This window comes from Boleophthalmus pectinirostris, unplaced genomic scaffold, assembly GCF_026225935.1.
Source record: "Boleophthalmus pectinirostris isolate CB_2022bp ecotype Guang Dong unplaced genomic scaffold, ASM2622593v1 HiC_scaffold_6, whole genome shotgun sequence".
In the NCBI taxonomy this organism is placed as follows: domain Eukaryota; kingdom Metazoa; phylum Chordata; class Actinopteri; order Gobiiformes; family Gobiidae; genus Boleophthalmus; species Boleophthalmus pectinirostris.
In genome coordinates this window covers 28797377-28820150 of record NW_026571447.1, presented here as the reverse complement: position 1 = coordinate 28820150, position 22774 = coordinate 28797377, and the positions used below count along the sequence as shown (strand labels likewise).

Here is a 22774-nt window from a genome sequence, read left to right as displayed (position 1 = left end):
TAACCAATCGCTGCTATTTGGTCGTGACATATGTAATGCGCCAAATCCCATAGGAAGAAGGGCAATAACGTCTTTCCCCTTGATAAAATTCACCAAACATTCTCTTTGATCCGGCTTTAAATCCTTGATCTTGGGAATCGTTGCCAACACAGAATGCCTGGCTTTGTCTACATCCATCTTGACCGCTTTGTGTACTGTTGTGCTGTACCACAAAAGGGACCCAGACAGACGCTTGAGTTTGATGTCATGGCTTTGCTGATTGGCCGGTGCGCGGTCTACAACTTCTGGGGTTCTTGCAAACCATCTAGTGTATTCTGATTCCTGACCTAGTCGCTGGAGAGAAATGAAATTGAGCGGTGGCACAAGGTGGTGCCAGCCTGGCTACGTAAATTCAGCCTGGGGGACCAAACTTCGCTCCCATCTACCTCACAGCCTCTCCAGCGTTTACCTGCTCCTCAGCCTTCATCACCTCACTCCCATTACTCCTCCCCGCTGCTCACCGCCCCACCTCCTCCTCTTCACTGTCTGTCTAAATCTATCCAGGTTGAAATAAGAAATACACTGAAATATCTTCAGAAAATGCTTAAATCATAATCTTCTTCTAAGGCTGTGTTAACACTTTGATCATGGTTTAATCTGGATTAGACCTGTTCTAGTCCAAAATTCGATGTGACAAATGCACAAGTATGAACACAGTACAAGTTAAAGTAATAGTAAGTAAAATAAAAGTAGTGGGAATTATCTGTTTTTGCAAATGAACTCCTCAAAACCACAAATGCTTAAATAGATTACATAGCATGACGGCTTTAGACTTGTATTGTTGTAGTGATAATTGTACTGACTTCGTAGAGGGGCCCGTGCTGCTGGCTCCTGCTCCCTCGGCCTCCCTCTGGGCGGTTCTCTCACCCTCTCCACCATGCGCTCTCCCTCCTTCTTCTCCACAGGGACGTAAAACTCATAGTCTATGCCCGGATTCTTCTGGTGGAAAATGATCTGTGAAAGGAAAGGAGAAAAACACACACAGGTGTTAGCCGCAGATAGGAATATTACACACAGAGAAAAGGTGCATCCTGGTTTGGTCCTGGTTAGACTTGGGTCGGTCCTTTTGTAGTCCTGGTTTAGTCCAAGTACAGTCCCAATTTTGAGATGGTGTGTGTAAAAAATGTGAGTGCTCCCCATAAAACCCACCAGAAATACCAATATATGGACTTTCACACTTCAAATATTATGTTTTCACTATTTTTATACTAAACCCACAGCTTTTAAGGTAGACCAGTAGTTCCCTGACATATGTTCATTCAATTATCGACCTCTTTCAAGATATTTATGACTGAGTTTCATGTATTTTTTCTTGTAGTTAGACAAAAGAATCATTGTGTAAAGTATGATTTTAAACAATCTTAACTGCGAATCAATAAAGTTTGTCAAAATATAGGTCAAAACATACTTTTAAGTGCACGTTTTTATTTCACACACATTTTTTTATTGAAACTAGACAAAAATATATTAATAGCAGTGAGAAGTACCTTATACAATTCCAAAAATCTAGGTCAGCTGACAAGATACTGTAGCCTACATCTGAACTCTTATTTTATCTTTAACTCCAGCAGCTGTTTATTTATTCTTTTTATGGACATCTGTAATGTTTTAGTCCTGGGCTCTTTCTGTACTATCATGTTTTGATCAGCAGTGTGTGGGGTACTGTCATATTTCCTATGAACTATGTCTGTGTTTGTTGAGTGACTAATGCGTCAGAGTCAACTCCAGCTGCAAACCAATTCTACCTGCGGGTAAAGTGACATGAGCTCGACCTATTAAATACACAATCATGCTTCTGAATTAAATCAATGCAACTTGAAGGTATTTCAATTAAGGCTGTAGTTGACTGATGTAACAATAAACAAAATATTGTGATATTGTATCGTCAAAAGTCTCACAATAATATCGTGGGCTGTCATAATATATCGAATCACAAGTTCCTTTGCTTAAATGCATGGTTTTATAGTAGCAACAGCTTAGAAACATAGGGAACTACATATCCCATGATTCATTTCAGTGCAGACAACAGGAAGAGATATGTCTTTTACTTGAATTCTTGGGATTATGATGGTAATAATTCACACAAAAGTCTTGTCAAGGTATTTTAAAAGCAAAAAAGTGTTCCATCTACAATTATATGAGTCTCTTAAAAATATCGCAATAATATTGTATCGTGAGATTCATATCACTTTATAAAGAAGTTTAAATGTTTAACTCTGGACAGATACATGAAATATGATACTTAGTTTGTGCTGTAGTACTTTGTTGTACTGTTTCTTATTTGTTTGTTTCCTCTTGCTGTATTTATGAAGATGAACTGGTGTTAAAATGACACTGACAAAGGAATAAAGGGTAAAGGCATAATAAGCTTAAGCTTCAGCCTAAACTTTTTCGGTCTGTGTGTGTTAAATATGATTGTCTGTGAATTAATGTCAAAATATACCTGTGACCGAAATAAATAAATATTCAATCAATCAATATCGTGATAATATTGTGAGATTTGGATATCGTTACATCCGTACTAAAAGGGAACATGGCAAGAGCGTTAAAAACTATTATGTATCTCTATGTATCTGACTCAAACTGCATTTACAAGACTGTAACTGCACAAGAGTTCATGTAAAAACAACAATTTATGCAAAAAAAGGCATAGGAAACAATCTATTTTTTATTATTATATATTAAACTTGTGAATCATGAGTTTAATCTTCCTTTTTAGATAACAGAAAGAAGTTAGTGTTAGAGTTTTTGTCCCATATAGATCCTTATAACTGAAAAAAAAAAAAAAGATTAGACAAATTTTGGTCAACTAAGACACCATTGACCGTTTAATCAACCAAAAACGACCAAAGGCCCATAGCCATCCTATTGCAGAGTTTATTGTGAAACAGTTGAAATATCACGAGGCTCACTGATCCATGGGCCTAATCCACAGTTTGAGCACATTGACACACACACAAAACAATCTCTACTTCCCTTCACGCAGGGGTCAAAGGTCAAGGGAAACTATAGCGCAGCTCCTATAGTGAGTGCCTCCCTCTCGCCACAGAAACGCTCAGTCCATTTAACAAGACTTAACACAAGCACAGACATAAGCAGCCATGTGGCAACTGCATTTTGAGCTGTTTTCCGGGAAATTTAAGCACAACATTGCCAAAAATATCATCCCAAATCCAACGTTATTTGTATAGCTCTTTATAGCACATTGTAAACAAGACAGTTGAAATGCAGCACTTAGTCGCAATGTAAACCCAATATAATCTTTCCCCATTCAAAACATATAATATTGGGATTTGAATTGCTTAATTGCCATGGTGATGGAGGGCTGTTTTGCCGTAGCTTGAAGCGTGAAAAGATGTTTTGCCGTAGCTTGTGTTTAATTCAGAATCAGCTTATTTTTGTCCACTTTTGAATTTGTCGATGTTCACAGCGTAACTCGTCATGGTTTAGTCCTTGTTTAGACCTGGTTTAGTTCTGTGATAGACCTGGATTAGATGTGATAATCAAAAAGACAGATTATTTTGTAACAGTGGTAGTTTTAGAGCAGGGGTGTCAAACTCAAATTCACAGAGGGCCAAAATTAAAAACTGGGTCTAAGTCGTGGGCCAAACTAAATATTTATTGAACAATTTCAACAACACCTGCATGTTTTCTCTTCTTTCGAGATATGTAATGTTAAACCTTTTCTCATTAAAATAAATGTTTAATAATAGTTTTGCTTAAACATTGAATCCACAACAAGTATGATATAAAATAATAACAAAATCTTAAATAATGAATAGCCTATCTGCTCTAATATATATTTGATATAAGCTCGAGGGCCAAACATAATTATATTGTGGGCCAAGTTTGGTCCCCAGGCCTGAATTTGACATGTCTGTTTTAGAGAGTAATACTTGGAAAAACAGTTACAATATTGATTTGAGTAGCCTAGACTTACAATTCTTTTTTGACATAGATTAATTTCAATTCTATTACTGCTATCAATTATTCTTTATCTAAGTAATTTAACTTATTCAGAAAATGTTTTTTGTACTGTATGTTTTACTTCATACCTATTCTATAAATACGTGCTGTCATGAAAACGAATGTAGAAATGCCAAATACTAAATCTTGATATTTTGTCTTCTCTCACATTTTTAGTTGTCATATTTCGAGAGCGCTGTTTGCTCAACCTAAAATGCATGTGATTCTTGGTTATTTTTACCCCCTTTTGCCTTAAAGCTGGTGGAAGACTTCTGTTCTTTAATAAGACCCCTGCCTCGGATGGAGTTGTTATTATTAGGCTGATATTATCCAGAGCAAGCTTCACTATGTCTGCTCTTTATCCAACCTTAATACTGAAAAAACGCTGTGTTAATGCAGTCTATCTGAGAGATCTTGACACTGAGCAGAGAAACTACGCCTCTGGCCTTATTGAAAGTTACAAAGATTTAAAATGCCCGGTGCATCCGTGTGTGGGGGTGATTTTATCGCTAATTTAATTTAAACCACATACATGTTTGTAAAGCTCTTTCATAATATACAGTTTTGAGTACATGGATTTCTATAGAGACTAGGATTTTGTATACAGTTTTGAGTTAAGTTTATTGTACAGTAGTTACTTTTCTCTGTATTTAATTTATAAAAGAAAAAGCTAAAAGTTTTAGGTAATGAAGAGGTAGAGAAGAGTTAACACCATTGTCATAGCACCAATTCAAAACAAAATTTCTACCTTTCAATGGTCAAAAGTCCTCAAAATATCACCTATAAACATAAAATCCATGAATAGGCTACTGCACAAAGACAGAGCCTCAGATGGGCGTGATTGACAGGTGGATTAGCCATCAGAGAATCACACGGGTTGTTCATATCAAAATAAACTTTGCTGCTTTGATTTTGTTCTAAATGATAAACCAACAGGCTTGTTCGTTTCCAGTGTATCTTTGAAACAAACAAGGCTGATTGCACAACCTTGGTAGGGGGAGGGTGTGGTGATGAGACTGTAAACCTAAGGCTTTCCGTCAATAAGCTCAGTCTATGAGTCAGTTTCCCATGCTTCACTGCAATAAACAACCAGACTAATATCCGCTGTCTATATATAGAAAGAGCTTTAGTCTGGATACCAGGCTACGAGAAAATTACAGTGTTCAACAATTAATTTTAATCCAATAATTGATATGATTTCTTTTATCGTGTAATATTTAGAATCCGTATAGAACAGGCGGCAGTAGCTCAGTTAGTTGAGTGTTTGTCTACTGATCCAAAAGTTGGCAGTGCAATTCCAGCTCCCATGAATGCTGTTGTTGTGCCCTTGGACAAGACATGTAACACACCTAGCCCCCAGTGTCACTGGTGCGTACATTGATGTATAAATGTGTGTATGGTTCCTTGTTGTAAAGAGGTTTGAGTGCCTTGAGGGTGGAAAAGCGCTACATAATCAGTGTTGGGAGTAAAACGTTATGAAAGTAACGAATTACTGTAATGCATTACTTTTTGCTGTAACACAGTAAAGTAAGGCATTACAGGAAAAAAAATGTAATATTTTACTCGGTACAAATGTTACAATGCATTTTTAACCTAGATTGAAGTGAGTTTTTTGTTTTCCTTCATACAAATTCAGATCAGCAGTGGTGAAGCACCGTGGTTATGGTTCCGAATGTCGGGACGGACCCAGAGGTGTGCACGTGTAGACGGTCCAGTGACCGCAGGCGAAAGGACGACGCGCCCCACAGGGTTAACCGCAGCGAACACCCTGCTCAGCGGGCTTGGGGTTCTCTCAGGGGAGGTCCTAGATTCAAGATTAGACCTGGTTTACACCTGGTTAAGTCCTGGTTTACTCCTGCTTTAGACCTGGTTTAGACCTGGTTTAGACCTGGTTTAGACCTGGTTTAGTCCTGGTTCAGTTCTGGTTTATTCCTGGTTTAGACCTGGTTTAGACCTGGTTTAGACCTGATTTAGATCTGGTTTAGACCTCGTTCAGTCCTCCTGGTTCAGTCCTCGGTTCAGTCCTGGTTCACTTCTGATCCAGTTCTGGTTCAGTAATGGTTTAGTTCTGGTTTAGTCCTGCTTCAGTCCTGGTTCAGTCCTCCTAGTTAAGTTCTCAGCTCAGTCCTGGTTTAGACCTGGTTTAGTCCTGGTTCACTCCTGGTTCAGTCCTGGTTCAGTCCTGGTTCAGCTCTGGTTCAGCTCTGGTTCAGCTCTGCTCTGGTTCAGCTCTGGTTCAGCTCTGGTTCAGTCCTGGTTCAGTCCATATACGGCGCAAAAGTTCAGCATTTTCGCTCGCTGCTCATTATTTGACAATCGGCGACATTCATTTTGTTGAGAGTAATTTAAAAGTGCTGTAATAGTCTTGTAATGTCTTACATTTTAAATACAGTAATATTGTAATGTAACAAATTACTTTGAAATGCCAGTAACAAGTCATAAATAACGCATTACGGTTTAGTTTTGAAGTAACTTGCTCAACAGTGATAATAATAATAATGCTAAACACACTGGCATACTGGACTCACATAAAGCTGCAGTTGTGTGGTGGTGGGTCCGGGTGCTGTCAGGGTCTCTCCTCGCTCCTCTTCCCCCTCGGCGTGAGCTTTGGGTCGGGAGTAGGTGAACGTGGTCCCCCCCGCTTTGTACTCTCCTGGAGGGTCCACAGCCCACTTCCCATTCACCACCGACGCACCTGTACCACTGCGCATGGCTGGAGAGAGCGCAAGCAAACAGGTCACAGAAACAAGGTCAAAATTAATCCTATTTGGGGTTTGTTTAGTCTGGATGTTTGGGGACCCCCTCATAAGCACTCACTGATAGAAAAACATGTGAAATTCTGTGTAGTAAAAAGCTGGAAGCCTGGAAAAGCACACACAGTCCTGCATGCTTCACTGATTTCTTATGGACGTCTAACAATACAACCTTTATCTGCGCAAAGTCTTAGAGGCCTCGGATTTAAAGTATTTTCTAGGCCAACACACACAACTAGAAACTAAATCCTCCGCTACACGCAAAAAGATCAGACTGCTGTTGATAAGTTTGGTTCCAACATACTCACGTAGTTAAGACTTGGATGTCTTTCTGTAATGTTAATGAAACTGTTGTGTAATGGACAAAGTTAAGTCCACAGTTTTTGGTGGGTCTTGTAAAGCAAAATCATGTTATGAGGTTGAACAAGAAAAGCATTGTGTTGTATTGTTAGTGTGTTTAGCATAATTTGGGTAATTCTGGCCAATGAAACAGATATTAATCAAGTAAAAATAAGGGAAAATAAACTTGTCACACTTAAAATTTGATAAAACAAACATTTATTCTATCAGTGGAAATTCGGACACACCCTCTCATTAATTTTTTTCCCTTTATTTTTACAACTTTCAACATTTTATATGTGCACAGAAGGCATCAAATATATGAAGTATGGAGTTATTTCACTTTTTTCATTCCATATACTGTATCTTACTTCATATATTTGATGTCTAGTAAAAATAAACTATAAAAAACATTGAATGAGAATGTGTCCAAACTTCTGACTTTGACTTTTGATCACTTGAAAATTGAGAAAATCATAAAAAAAATACTTTTCTTTTGGTAAGGCCAAATCATATTAACTTAGAATACAGTTTTGTTTTCACTAAAAAAAACCTTTACAGAATAGACACATATATAAATAATACCAACATAAAATTCAGATTACAACTCAATAGCTGTTTATGAGTGTGTCCTTACGTACCCAGGTAGTTGGGACTTGCACGTCGCTCTGTGATGTTGATAAAAGTTGCTCCTGATGGAATGTCCAGGATTTTGTGGTAGCCGAGGGGAACGGAGGCATTCTGGAAGCTGCCGGTCACTTTCCGACAAGACGAGTCCCGTCCTCCGCAAACACCGCATTTGTCAATCACAGATCCAGAGCCCAGGACTCCATCACAGCCCTCCGACTGAGATAAGGAGAAAACACAAAAAGGTGGTTAAAACGAGTTGAAGAGCATACAACTCATTTTACAAAAACACATAAGGGCACATAAGATTTTACTAAAACATCGACTAGTTTATTTTTCTATGGTGAAGTTTATTATTTGACTTTCTGGTTGGGCACAGGAAAATATGACAAAACTGCGACTTGCAATCATAAGGTTAACAAGGGTCAGACTCTACTAAATTGCTCAATAGTTATATTTAGACGTAGTATGTTTTTGTTAGGTTTAAATCGCCAGAAAAATGCCTTTGCGCGTAACTTATCGCTGCATTTTGGACAGAATTTCAGTGTTGATGACAGACTGATATTTGTTTAAAATACATCACACTGAACACTAGTTCAGATATTACCGTAATTTCCATACTATGAGCGGACCTGAATATAAGCCGAAGGTGTCCACTTCTTCAAGAATGTTTTCAAGTTCTGGCCATCTGCTTTTATCGCCTCTGAAAGATTCTGTCATCTTTTTGCACTGAGACAGTTCGTCACGCTGCCGTCACCAAAATCTCACTATCGACTCATTGAGGCCGAGTCACGTGCAGCAGCTCTGTTTCTTTCTTCAACAGCCACATCAATCACCTTTAACTTAAAAGCTGCTTCATGTGTATGTCTTTGTGTGTTTCCCATGAGGAGGATGTGTGTATGAAGTGCAAAATAAGAGTTCAAAACACAATCAAACGAGCATCTTCCTCGGCGCATCACCCCCGTCTTTATTGTGCATGACTCCTGCAGAAAGTCAGTGTTACGCTCCAGATCCATGTGTCAGTGTCTCGGTGGATTTCAGAAGATTTCAGGCTCTCCCGGGGGTCTCGGTTAATTTTATCGATCAGGTATGAGTGGATGTCCGGCTACTGAAGTTTGAGACGTTTCTTCTGGTCATTTATGCATACGAGTATGACATGCATGAAGTTGCTAGCAAACGCTGCAACTTCATGTTAACCCTAGATCCATGTGTGAATCGTACACACAGCAGCACTTTCTGCACTCAGGCTGCACGTCCATCTGCTGTGTTGCCAAACCGTAGACCAGGAGTCTCCAACCTGTAGCTCGGGAGCTACTAGTACCTCTCCACCCCCTTCCAAGTAGCTCGCCAAATGATTTCTGAAGTATACATATTGGCTGAATGGCTCAAATTTGATCAACTGTCATTGTAAATGTATAATTTTGATGCCTAACTTTATTAGGGTGACCAGATGTCCCTATTTACCCAGGACTGTCCCAGTTTTGAGCCTGTGTCCCCTGTCCCAGCAGATTTATCCCAAACCACTGATTTGTCCCAGCTTTATACAAGAAATGTCCCTGGTGTCCCTATTTTTGACCAATTTCATACCTGCCAATAGTACGTAAACAGAGGCATAAATTCTCATTTGTTTTGGTAAAATACAGAAAAGCTGCTTAAAACTACCAAAACACAAAGAAAAATATGACTATACTGGTACACAAGTTAGTCATGAATGGTCTCTGCATAACAATTTTCCTTAATTATACACTCACTTCACAATTTTATTATAACCTGCCACCAAAAAATGGGGATGTCCCTATACTTTGTGCACTAATAAATGGATAAAGGTTTATGTTTATAGGTGTCGAACTGTTCCCCATCTAAAGCTTTCACCAGAATAAAAAGGTTGGACCCCTGCCATGGACCGTATATATATATGAATAGACAATCTGCTAAATCATCCATCCATATATTAGCCGCAACATTGTATAAGACTGATAGTTATAGTTTCGGAAATTACGGTAATCTAAATATCTTTTTATTATATGATTAAACTGCTGAAATTGTGGATTTAAGAGGGATATTGCACTGGGGTATGGGGTATTAACTGCGAACACATAACATGTTTAGATCACCATGTTACCTTGTACAGTTTTGAAAATGCTATAATTACCCACTCGCCAAGCACCAAGCATGTTTTTGATGAGAAAAAACATTATAACATGGTAGAAAGCTCAAAAAGTGGGTTTTGCATAGCCCCTCTTTAATCACCAATAAATCTATTAATGCTGACAGGACAACTTGTAAATGATGGTAAGAGTTGAGAGTAAAAGCAGTAGAAGAATGGTACATTTGGGAGGAGGGGCAGAAACAAAGCAGAGCAGATATTTTCCTTCACTGTTGACATTTCAAATCCAGTGCCAGTGTTTATTTCATCGGTTCGTGCGTAAATCAGTGAGCTGCCAAATCTTCAGGAGGGCAGATGAGAATGAAAACATGTGCAAATGAGACAAAGTGAGACCCAGACAATACAGGGGCCCTGGAGGGAGACAGTCTGAGTAATGATGCCAAGCTGAACTCAGAAACTGCACTGTAAAAATAAATACTATCAACATGGGCTACAATAAGTATAATTCAAAAATATTTATCTTGTTTGACTAGTTTAGACTTATTGTAGTAGAACATCTGTGTGAATAACTTTTTCCCTTAAAGGTCCTATAATACATAAAATTGACTTTTGTTTGAGCTTTCAAACATGATATAATGCTTTTACTAGGGACCAATTGGCTGATATTATTGGCCGGTGAGGGCACTTGGAGACACACTGGGCCTGGACTGGGTCTGGTTAGTACTTGGATGGGAAACTGCCAGTCGCAAAAATTGTTGTTATGTCCTTAGGCAAGGCACTTCACCCACATTGCCTAGTATGAAAATGGTGAGTGTCAGTGATGTAAGTGGTGATGGTCGGAGGGGCTGATGGCGCAGATTGGCAGCCTTGCTTCCATCAGTCTGCCCCAGGGCAGCTGTGGCTACATTAGTAGCTTATCACCACCGGGTCTGGAGTGAATGAAAAATGCTCTGTAAAGCATCTTTGAGTGTCCAAAAAGCACTATATAAAACTGATGAATTATTCTTCTTATTATTATAAACACAATATTAAAATTTTACATTTTCAACTTTCAGACCCCCAAACTCACCCGTCACACAAGATTCTGTTCTAGATGTACACTTTTGGACATTTGAGTTGCTTTAGGTACACAAGCAAAAGTGTAAGCATTTTATGAAACAATCCAGACAAATATGGCACATCGCCATAAAAAACATGAGAATGTGACTCATTATCTTTAGTTAATTAGTTAAAACAGTTGCCCTTGCATTTTACTTTCAACACTTGTGATTACCAACAACTTCAGTTCTCATTGTAATTTCTGTTGTTCTGACTTTTCTGTCAGGTTTAATATTCTCTTTAAATCACATTATTAATGTGTAAAGTGTCATTCATTATTCATGTTTGTATTTTACATGCATGCCTCATAACTGAAGACAAGACCAACACAGGCACAGTTCACACTGGTCCAGTGATGTGAATTTACAGTGCTGTTAGGCTGATAAGTTTTTCTCTCGTTTCAGACGGTAGTGACTTCTGGTCCTGCTTCAGCCAGCTCTCACAGCTGTGTCAAAACAATCAGCAAGAATAAGAAGAAGTCTTCCTCTAAAAAGAAACCTGACGATGCCTGCACAAAGGCATAGATTGTGTCAGGTGATAAAAGCAAAGCAAAAAAGCATTTCACGGTGCCTCTAATGAGGAAGAGCTGGGAAAACGTTTGAGCTATTGAAGCCCCATGTTCCTGTGGCTCCTCGGCCTAAACCCGCCTGCCCCGTGCTGGTCAAGCCTCCAGTAGAGCTCAGTGCTGAGAATTTGGCCCCTGGTGTGCCATAAGATCAAGTCAAGAGTCCAGCCTCCCCCTAAAAATGCGGTCCTGTTTTATGAAGACGTCGATCTCCTCAAGGTACTCTGCTCTTTCTCTTGTTCTCTTGATGGTTTATAAAGTTATGTTTATAAGAATAACACTTGTTTTTTCATAAAGGCCACTGTGGCGCCAGTGTTCAGGAAACCTGCCCAGGAGCCTTGTGCTTCATCTACAAAGGTGAAGGAGAGTGTCCTGATGAAACATGTCTCTCATCTTTCAGTCCACAGAATCACAGAATCATGCCATTAAAAATAAAAAAATATATATTCACATGATTTGCAATTTCAATTCAACTTGCACATTGTTTGAAAAAACAAAAACCATTGTTGGACTTTCTCAGACCAGCGCAGCTCCTTCAGCTTATCCCACCGAGGAGAGTCCTGTCTCTAAACAGCAGAGCACAGCCCATTCTGCTGCAAGGAAAGTGGTGTATAAACACATTGTCCCACTGTAACCCCCTGTACACTGGAGCCTGCAGCACCCTGGTTTCTCTCAGTGACCACAAAGAAGAAAAAGTATAGGGTGCTCTAGGGCTCAGAGGCATCTTTTATCACTGGATGACTGGACGCCAGTGGTTCACACAGGGTCCTACTCACTTTTATTAACTGCAGAACAAAACAAAACAAAAAACAAAAAAACAAAAAAAAAAACAATTAAATTGATTTGTATTCAAACTTTGTGTTTTTGCCCACGATGGGCCCCTCAAAGTGCAAAGAATTTGATATGCACACTGAACGTCTGGGCAGTGCGTAGTGCAGGTTACTTCTTGATTATACACTACCAGTCAAATGTGTGGACACACTTTTTCATTATTTACATTGTAGTTTATCAATGAAGATGACACAACTATGAATAACCACATATTCAAGGTAGTAAAGAGAAATACAAAATAAATGACTGACAGGACACACCTGAGAAGTGAAAACAATTTAAGGAAACTTCTTCAAGAAGCTCATTTAAAGAAGGGTTTGTAGCTCTGTTAACACAGCAAAGCAAGGCTACTTTGAGGACTTGAGGACAGTAGAGACTGTGAATTCCAGGTCTGAAATTCTAAATGATTTTAGTGAAGGTGTATGGAGTTTAAAAACACAGTGGAGCACTTCCTGTGTGACAACATGGCATCACAAGTTGGAACAGGGCGTTTCTGTTTATATCAGCCTAAATATGCAGGGTTTGTGTTGTAAACATGTGAAAGTGAAACAAAGCGGAACTCAACTGTTAATGAGGAAACATCATTTTTTCCCTCTCTCCTCATGTTATGCTGTAATGTTTTTCTTAAAGGTGCACCTTGATAAGGCTGCAATACCTGAATTTCCTTTTCGGGGGATCAATAAAGTATTTATTTATCTATCTAACATTATAACATAGATCAGGAAATAGTGAAATATAAGTCCCCTTTAAAGATGCTACTTTCTGTCTGGTAGAGGGTCCTCCACCTTCATGGGGATGGTATAGCTTTGACTGAAATGACCCACAGTATGGCATTAAGCTCATCTACCCCCATGGAGATGGATTTATAAAGAGGGAACCCCACTCACAGTATGAATGTTTTTTTTTTCAAGCTATATTTTTTGGCAAAAAATGTAATTAGATTCGATGTTTTGTTTAATATTTGAACCTCAACCAAGACATTTACGGGCATGTTTCAGCACATTTCTTACAATAGACTTTCTTTGTATCTATGTGGCTCATTGGTTTCATTAACTGATACAAGTGTTGCACCTTAAACCACTCAACTACTGGATTTTTTGCCAATATGTCCCACTGCTTCTTGAAACATAAAAATCTAAAATCTTTACTAGTCTAAATGAAGATTTTGAATTCGAGTCAGTTTGATTGATGTTGTTTTTTGCAGTGTGGTGTTTTCAAAGGCTGGCTAGACAGGGACATCTTTAACACGTCAATGGGGCATTTGGCACACACACAGGAGGAGCACTCACCAAACACTGGCCCTCCACGCACACGTCGTTGGCACTGGAGTTGAAGCAGGATGTGCCATCTCGGACTCTCTCGGCCTGGCGCACGTAGAAGCGGTACCCAGACGGTCTGCAGGTCAGCTCACACTGTTTATCAGGACCAACTGGAAAAGACCAGGGGACACAGGTTGGGTTTTCATGATTCTTCATTCAACATTACATTGAGTTGCATTTCCTGGAGATGGATCCTAACTCATTACTACATGTTAACCTTAACTTAAACTCTAAATAAAAAACAAAAAAAGACAAAACCAAACTCTGACACTCCAAATACACATTGAAGTACACAAGAAAAAAAAACAAAACACTGGGCAATCAAACATCAACTAAAGTCCAATATTGTCAAAAGAGTCAAAAAGAATGTCTTAATACATTGTAACTAGAGGTATAAGAGTACAAAAATATCTTGGTTTTGAGGTCACAGTTCAAATTTATTTTTGGCACTGTATAAGAACAAAATGCAAAACCATCTGTGTTTATTAAACCAACAATTTGTTTTAACATAATACAAACAGGAAAATAAAATAAATGCAAAGTGCAAAAATTAAAATGCTGCACTAATAGTTCCAGCATGAACTTTTACTCAGTCTTCATATTTTTGGCCAGAAAAAAACAACTAGTCCACATTGTCTGCAGTAAGTGCAGATCTGCTGCAGTTATAACGTCCCCAACAGTTGAAAATACCCTTTCGCTTGGGACAGAGGTCGCGGGTATGGAGTGAGTGGAGATTCCGTGCCGGTGAAAGGCAAAAGTGAGTGATCGTAGTTTTGCGAAGATTCACGTGGTTCGGAGGGAGGTAGTTAAGGTGGGGGGCAATTGTTGTCAAGGTGGCCGCTCTAACTATAAAGCGCTGCTGGAAACACTGCCACCCCAATCATGCACGAGTTCCCTTGTGAATATTAAAGAGCTGAGCCTTCTGTGTAGCTGCACAAGGATTAGCGGAATGTAAACACACACCCCTTGTCGTTACACCCCTAATTGTAACCCAGACTTGAACTTTAAGTCACGTCGTTGATCTAATAATAAAGAATTTATGCCATCTAGACCTTTTTGTCCCCATATGTGAGGCAGTTCCCCCCGATATATGGCCCCCCATGATGTAAGCACCTGATTTAGTCCTACTGTTGTAGCCACATCTGCCCTGGGATAGATTGAGAGAAACAAGTCTGCGGGTTTGCACCATTGGCCCCTCTGACCACCACCAACCACTCACTCACACACCGCATTCACACTAGACAAGGTTGGCGAAGAGTCTTGACAATATGCACTGTTACGGCACCTGGTATTCCCAACACAGCAGTCTTCCAAATCAGAAACGACTGGAAATTTTACTAATCTAATACTCTTACATAAAATTACAACTAATCAAAGAGGAAGTAGTATTTTAAATTGAAATTGGCTTTAGGCACACATAGCCACTGCATCTAAAATGTGTCTTAATGCTCTTTTTAGTGACTACAATCAAGCCTGTGTGACAGAAGACCACAGCTTTTTGCAGAGCAGAGAAAGTATTTCACCCAGTTCAGTTGCACAGAGAAAACTTTGAACTTTGTGCCAGTTTTGTTTCACGTTGATAGTGCCAGTAATGACAGAGACATTAACCATAAACAATGATTTGCCTTTTGACATTTTAACTATGAACCCGCTCTCCACCTCTGTTTTATCCCGTAGAGTGTCATGACATCACATGGACATAAACTATCTGAAACAAGGGCACAGCTCTCTGATTGGTCTATAAACAGATTTGTCATAAGTCTGTGAACTCTGCGATGAGCGTCTTTCCATGTGGGCAGGAAACCGAGGCTAGACGTATCGCGCCTGTCAGACTGAACTGCACAGATGAGAGATTTCTTCATATTTTTCAGTGGCCCAAGAGCACAGCTGCACCTTCCCCAGAGATAGGCTCCCGAAAAGAGGTGCAAATGTGAGACACGAGGGAGGATTCGATTTATGACAGCACCAACAGGGCTCACTGCAGGAGAGACAGAACGCTGAAAGAGGAACCAAAGATGGAAAAAAGAGAGGGTTTAAAGGAGGAAAGGAAATGAAAAGATTGTGGAGGAGGACGAGGAGAGAATAAGAAATAGGTTATATAACAGAAATATGGGGAAATGCTATGCAAAAGTGTAGAATGAAACTTGGATAAACTATGAGCACAAAGGGTGTAGAGAAGTGTGTGTAATTAGTAAATATATTTTAATAGAGATCAAGATTTTGTTATTTCTGTTAATGATCAGCTTAGGGCTTGCGGCGCCTCTGTCAGTATAAGTGTGTGGTTTGGAGCAGAGTTCAGACTTTGGAGGAAGAAATCTGACTATTTTCTATGTAGAATGGCAATGATTAAAAGTATGTCTTGTTTATTTTCTGGAAATTAGTAATGGAAGCAATGTGTGCTTTGTTTTATTAAGGCAAAATAAAATCAAATTGAAACTTGAGATGGTTCAAAACAGGAAAGAAAATTTTGATTAATATTTTTGGAATTGGCCCAGAGGTACCAAAGTGTACATAAGAAATTGCCAAATCAAAACTACAAAATGCTATAATTTCTAACTCACATTGGAAATAAAAATGTACCTTGAGCTAAAAAAGCAGGTTCAAATCCCAGAAGGAGCCTTTCTGTACAGAGTATGTCCAGCTAAATAAACATTAAATGGGCACTAATTACATTTTTAGGTGGACGAGCCTGAAATGTTCCACAGTTCCAAAGTTATTTAGTGCACCTTTAAATATGCAGCTAAAACCTGGAACAGTCTTCCTGAACATGTGAGACAGGCCTCTTCTGTGACGCTGTTTAAATCCAGACTCAAAACATTTCTGTTTAACTGTGCATATGACTGAAAGGTTTTCATTCCGCACTCTTCTCTCCAATTTATGTCTCTCTTTTTAAAAATTTTAATCTTCATGATTATTTATGTTTTGATTTGTTTTTATTATGATTTTAATGTATTTCTTATTCTGTAAAGCACTTTGAATTACTTTGTGTACGAATTGTGCTATACAAATAAACTTGCCTTGCCTTAAATAGAATAAATAAATAGAATGTAATAAAAAAATATGCGTACAAGCTTACAAGCCGACAACACCCATGCTTCTGTACGTCAATTTTTCATAAATATACAAGAACGATACAAAACAATACACTACAACTTCACAAATCTGACGCGATGTGCAGTAGTTTCATTAGTGAAATATAAGTCGATTCCAATGTGAAAGCGCTCTGAATGGGGAGTGACTTAGCGTGGGGGGAGCAGAAACAAAACTGAAACTTATTATGTTAACTTATTATTAAGGATGTAACGATATCCAAATCTCTCAGTACGATATTTTCACAATATTTATTGCAATATTTTGTAGAGGCTAAGAAAACTGTGCTACTTTTTCCTCTTAAAATGCCTTGACAAGATTTAATAAGATTTAAAAGTGTTTATAACAGTTATTCCTTCATGTAGTTTGCGCTGAAATAGAGCAAAGGATCATGGTCTATGTAGTCTCTCTGTTTTTTTAGGTATTGCTGCACCATAACTATTCATTTAAGCAAAGAGAATTGTAATTCGATATATTGTGATGGTCCACGATATTATTGTGAGACCTTTAGCAATACGATATCACGATATTTTGGTTATTGTTACATCCTTACTTGTATTTTCAACGATTCTAGCATTTTAAAACTAACAGGTAACCATTACTACCCCACAGTAGTGTAATATCACCACTTTAAACATTAAAGATTTGATCACAGGACCCTGTATGAATCATTTTATAAAATAGTCAACCCCCAAAACACAATTCATCATCTATTAGGCTCACGTCACTCTGAGTTTTCCTTATGATGAATGTCCGCCGTTGTTTTTAATGAGCCAAAGTGTGAGAAAGGTTAAGTGGGACACCCGCAGTCTCTCCATCACCCAACTATTAGTGTAATTAGCCTAAACTTAAACAAAGAAGGATATGGTCAGACAAATGAGAGAGGCAGTTAAGAGAAAGGTTATGCTGCTTTGAAGTTTAGACCTGGTAAGACACGGGGTAAAAGCTCGGAGCACTGGGGTGAGTGTCAGATAAGCATGAGCTCATCGAAGCTTGTGTAAAGGAGGTCATAGATTTAGCTGCAGATGGGAGGGAGGGTCCACTGTCATTGAGAGTTCAAGGGTTAAAAGGACAAATTCTGCTTCTGAAATGGCAACTTAGCACCACGGTCTTAAATTTCACGGATGTTTTATGGCAAAGTTATATCCAGGGGTTACTGCAAGGGTCAAACCAGTGAATCAAAACAAACTCGAATGTATCCGGGTGATTAAACCCACTGAAACTGGAGTGTTTTAGTGTATAAAAGTAAAAAAGTAGGACTACAAAATTAAAGATAAATCATGTAACGCTTCTTCCACCTATTTATCTTCATAGAAATGTTATTGCTTTACCTAAAATGTTCAATAATACGGTATTAAAGAGCCCATATTACACTATTCTCTGATCTGTCTTATCATAAAATCATACCAGGAGTTGTGTTTTGTTTCATTCACACATGTTTAACACGCTTCTCTTCTCAGAAACAGAAAACACTCTGTTCCACATTATGTTGTCATGTGGTAATTCAACATGTGCTCAACAGTGTTTTTAAACTCTATACATGTTCACTAGAATCATTTAGATAATTTCAACTTTGGAATTGTCTATTTTTACTGAACTTGATATAAAAAGTATCTGTTAACTTGAAAACTACCACTACATGACATCAATAAATCAATTAATCAACACCTTTATAAATCCCAAAGGGCAATTCAGTTCGCACATCACTGGTCGTGCACAATTCATAAATAATAAAAAGAAAAAAGAAAATCGAACACATGCAACACACGCTGTACATTCGAACCTCAGTGCATCAGGGAAACAATAGAAAATTTACTTCCCATTTAAAAGTTTTATGGCAGAAGGAATAAAAGATTTAGTGTTGGTCTTTTGTCGTGGGGTGACATATTGTCTCCCAGACGGCATTTGCAGAAAAAGTGAGCGCAGTACATGGTTAGGCTGGCTCAGTATGGCCTTAGTCTTTTGGAGCACCCTATGTCTCTACACAGACGCCAAATCCTCCACCTGAACACCACTGATTCTGCGACACACTTTTACAATCTGGTTCAGAGTGTTCTTATCTTTCACAGATAACCCATAAAAGCAACAAATAAAAGAAAAGGTCAGCAAACAATAAAGAAATGATTAAAAAATATTTAAAATGTTAGATGACACATTAAAATATGGCATGGAACATAACATTTTGAGATTTGGTGATGTTAAAAATAAGATTGCTGAAACATGTGTGGAAAAAAACACAACTGCAGGTATGTTTTTGATGAGGTTTTACCATGGCTTAAAGGGACAGTTCAGAATTTTGGACATAGGACCTCATTTCCTAGTGAGCCAGAGTGTTGGAGACGTGTGGAGACACTTTTTTAAAATATTCCATCCAGTCCTTCTATTTGCAGAGGTCTCTGGTTCTAGGCTAGTGTATGTCAATGGCCATAGTTATCCTGCCACTAAAAACATTATTATTATTATCCACTCCACAAAACACCTGAAGCAAATCTATTATTACACCAGACTATCAATGTACATGTCTGTGTTGATAGAATAATGTTTGAAATAAAACTAACCTTGCATCGCATGAATCGCCCCATGTAGAGGGACTATTTTCTCATATATCAGTCCGCTGATGCCAAGCTTTCTATCAGAAAGTACAACTCACTGCTGCTGCTCAGACATAAATCCTTCAAATGCAAGGTTGGTTTTACTTCTAAATTGATTCTACTGACACAGGCATTCAGTCTGGCGTTATAATTGTTTTGCCTCGGTTGCTATGTGGAGTGGGTAAGACTGTTTTTAGTGGCAGGCTAATTGTGGCCATTGACGTGCACTAGCCTAGCACCAGCGACCTCTGCAAATACAAGGACTGGATGGAATATTTTTAAAAAGTGTCTCCACAAGTCTCCAACACTCTGGCTCACTAGGAAATGAGGTCCTGTGTCCAAAATTCCGAACTGTCCCTTTAAAGCTCACAAAAATCAAGTCTGAGTAATAAAATACCTTTACATTTTAGTTATTTAATTATATGTGTTTTTATTGCTCACAAATACCCTGGATACACCTCTCTTCATGGATCTGACCTGTAACTTGGCCTGGTAGCATCGCCTGCTGGTCTCTGGAACATTCTAGAAAAAGCAATTACATATCTATGGATACATAACACACAAGTAAGAAGCAAATCCCTCCTCCAGAACAGTTAAGTTGTGCAATATAGTTAATTGGATTTAAGTTGTAATTTCAAGGAGCAGAATTGGCAAACCACAAACACTGCAGTATTCTGATAACATAATCTCCTACGCATAGAACTTAATATCTCTTAATAACTTGACAACCCTGTAGTTAACGCTCTACAAATGTTTTCTGAAATGCGTGTGAGTATTGCATTAGTTAAGGAGATCAAATTTCAGTCTTCTCACAAATGTTAATGCTTCTGGATGTGTTTAAAACGCGCACTGTGAACTGAATCTTACATTTTCAAACACCAAATCACAAATATAACGCAGTACTTGTCAGAAAAAAGTGTTTTCCATAAATTTTCAACATGACACTAAATCATTTTTGAAAGACCAAACTCCAGCGTCATGCGAAGTTAAGGACTCATCTCAAATTCTCCGCAACAAAAGGAGAAGGTCAAATTCCTGACCCTAGTCTCTGTGGAAGAAGCCCGAGGTGCACTCAAACCGAGACCAAACAGTTTTAAAAGAAGCTTCCAGTCAGGTGGCATCTCAGTTTTTTTTTTTACTGTGTTTACCCCAAAGAATGTGTGGAGTGACGACCTTTCCAATGCACAATAGGGTTTACAAGTGGACGGAAAAAAGTAGTTGAATTATGAGCGAAACGTGACTGATTACGCTGCAATCTAAAAAGCCAGGCTTGACATGTTTTGGTTAAGTTTGCACACATATTGATAGTGCTTTTAACTCTGCGTGTAATCTCATATGACTTTGTTTCTGTGGGTGGAGTCCTCTGAGTCATGCCATGGATTTTCTCTGAGTGCTTCAGCTTCCTCCCATTATCCACAAACATGCATAAATTAAGTGAATTGACAAATCTGAATTGTCCTTGTGAATATGAGTGTGAATAAAACCTGTCAGTGTCGCTATAGGGCTGTTACTAGAAGAACGAGAATGTCATAATGTTAAAGTCTCATGACAGAATATTTATTGCAATATGGAAAAACCTATTAATCAGTCAATATATATTTAATTTGTATAGTATGTCTAATTATGGTTGAGACTTTTGATGGTGCAACATCACAATATTAAAGTCAATGATCCCTCTCTGCCTCGTTTCCAGGGTGTAGCTGTAAGGGATAAACAATATTGACAATAATCAGCGTCTTCTTTTCATATATTTTTTCAATGGCAATATTATAGCAATCTTTCAGAACTGTTCTAAATGTCACCGAAAACATGCACAAGAGATAAACAGCCAGAGGGGAATTCATGAAAATCGTGCACTTCTGGAAAAGTTTTTGATTTTTGTCAGGGTGTTAGGTAGAGGCCTAATGTTTTCAAAAATTCATGGATACAAGTTGGGGTGCGCCCCTAGTGGTCGGTATGCATAAAATCCAAAATGGCCCCTGCCAAAAACAAGAAAAGGTTATATCTCTGCTTCCTTTAGTCTTAAATTGTTGTGTAATGTATTTTTTTTACTTTGTTTGATAGATGTTAAATCTATTATCATAGTCATATTTAACTAAAATAAACTGTCAATATCTCTAGAAAAGTCATATTTAAATATTACTCAGGGCCCTAGACCCATATTTTTACCTTCAAGGTGCTTTTCTTTGTTGATTGGACAGGTCATTAGCTCTATGTGAGCGTGTTGGAGCAGTGGTTAGCATCAGTCTTCTTACTGCGAGTCCAGTTCGCTTTTGATTAAAACGTCTGCTAAATATCTTTAACCTTTTATCTGTGGTGTCAAAGATCACATGTGGTGACCAAAAGGATCCTTTTGGTCACAGTTCACTCCTGGTGTTGCACCCAGAGACAGTGAGCCTTCCCTGGATCAGACAAGTCAGGCTGGCCCCTGGAGTCCCTCAGGTAGTCTGGCTCCAGTGGGTTAACCCTAACCCCGGGGGACGGGGGGAGACTCCTGGTCCTCTACCCAGGGACAGGGAGCTTTCCCTGGTAATTGGGAGGGAATTTGTGAAATATCAAAAGTGCACAATCCTTATGATATTTCACAGATTCCCTCCCAACTAAAAAAATCCTCCTGCCAAGGTAGTCTTCAGCGAGCCTAGCTCAATTTCCCTGGTGAGACAATGATGGATATACCCTGTTGTGTTCTCACATACCACCACTGGATGTTATCTAGGCTACTTCTGTCTGATAGTATGCCAGTTTTAGCCTGAAAGAAGAAAACCAGAGATCACTGAGGTTTCACATCTGCTATCTAATCAAATACACTTACAGATGGTAGCACGGCTGGTTTGAGGTTGGTATTCCACAAAATGTAAAAAAAAAAAAAATTGAATATAAAACACACATATCTGTGATGGGAAGATTACACTGTGAGCTCTTCTTTCAACCTAAAGCCCATAGTTGTGAGGATAAGCCTTAAAGTAATTTGAAGAACTTCAATGTCAAAATGAGTAATTCAAACTGAAATATATGAAATCCATAACCTATAGAATGTACAATATCACATCATGTCTGTCTCATTATCATCAAATAAGAAACAGCAGGCCCCCAGATGACATCACAGTTTGCACATGCACTTAGCTCCTCCACAGCCTGAGCCTCCCTGTGTGCTCTCATACTCGTATTCATCATTGGAAATGGTCTAAGTGGGATTTCCATTCTCCATCTCTTGGCACATGAACTCAGTGTGTCATAGTTATCTTTGAGATTAAACTACAGACACTACAGACAGGAACAGCAGAGAGGGGGAGAAGCAAAGCCTGTCAACTGATTCTTGCACCGATCTACTACATGTACATTACTCATCATTTATTTCACATTATAACTAGGGATGTAACGATCTCCACATCTCAAAGTACGCCATTATCAAGATATATATATATACTGTAGCTCATGGTACAATACTT

At 38.6% G+C, this 22774-nt stretch overlaps 1 protein-coding gene across 1 annotated transcript in view; it reads right to left on the bottom strand.

The window, feature by feature from the left end:
* The window catches only part of adamtsl4 (ADAMTS-like 4), an 89349-nt gene that overhangs the window by 14237 nt on the left and 52338 nt on the right, over positions 1-22774 (bottom strand). The window contains exons 6-9 of the mRNA XM_020927945.2: positions 13615-13754; positions 7739-7943; positions 6534-6718; positions 843-993 (exon numbers count right to left, since the gene is read on the bottom strand). Of these exons, the coding sequence (XP_020783604.2) occupies positions 843-993; positions 6534-6718; positions 7739-7943; positions 13615-13754 (681 nt within the window). The remainder of the gene's footprint in view (positions 1-842; positions 994-6533; positions 6719-7738; positions 7944-13614; positions 13755-22774) is intronic.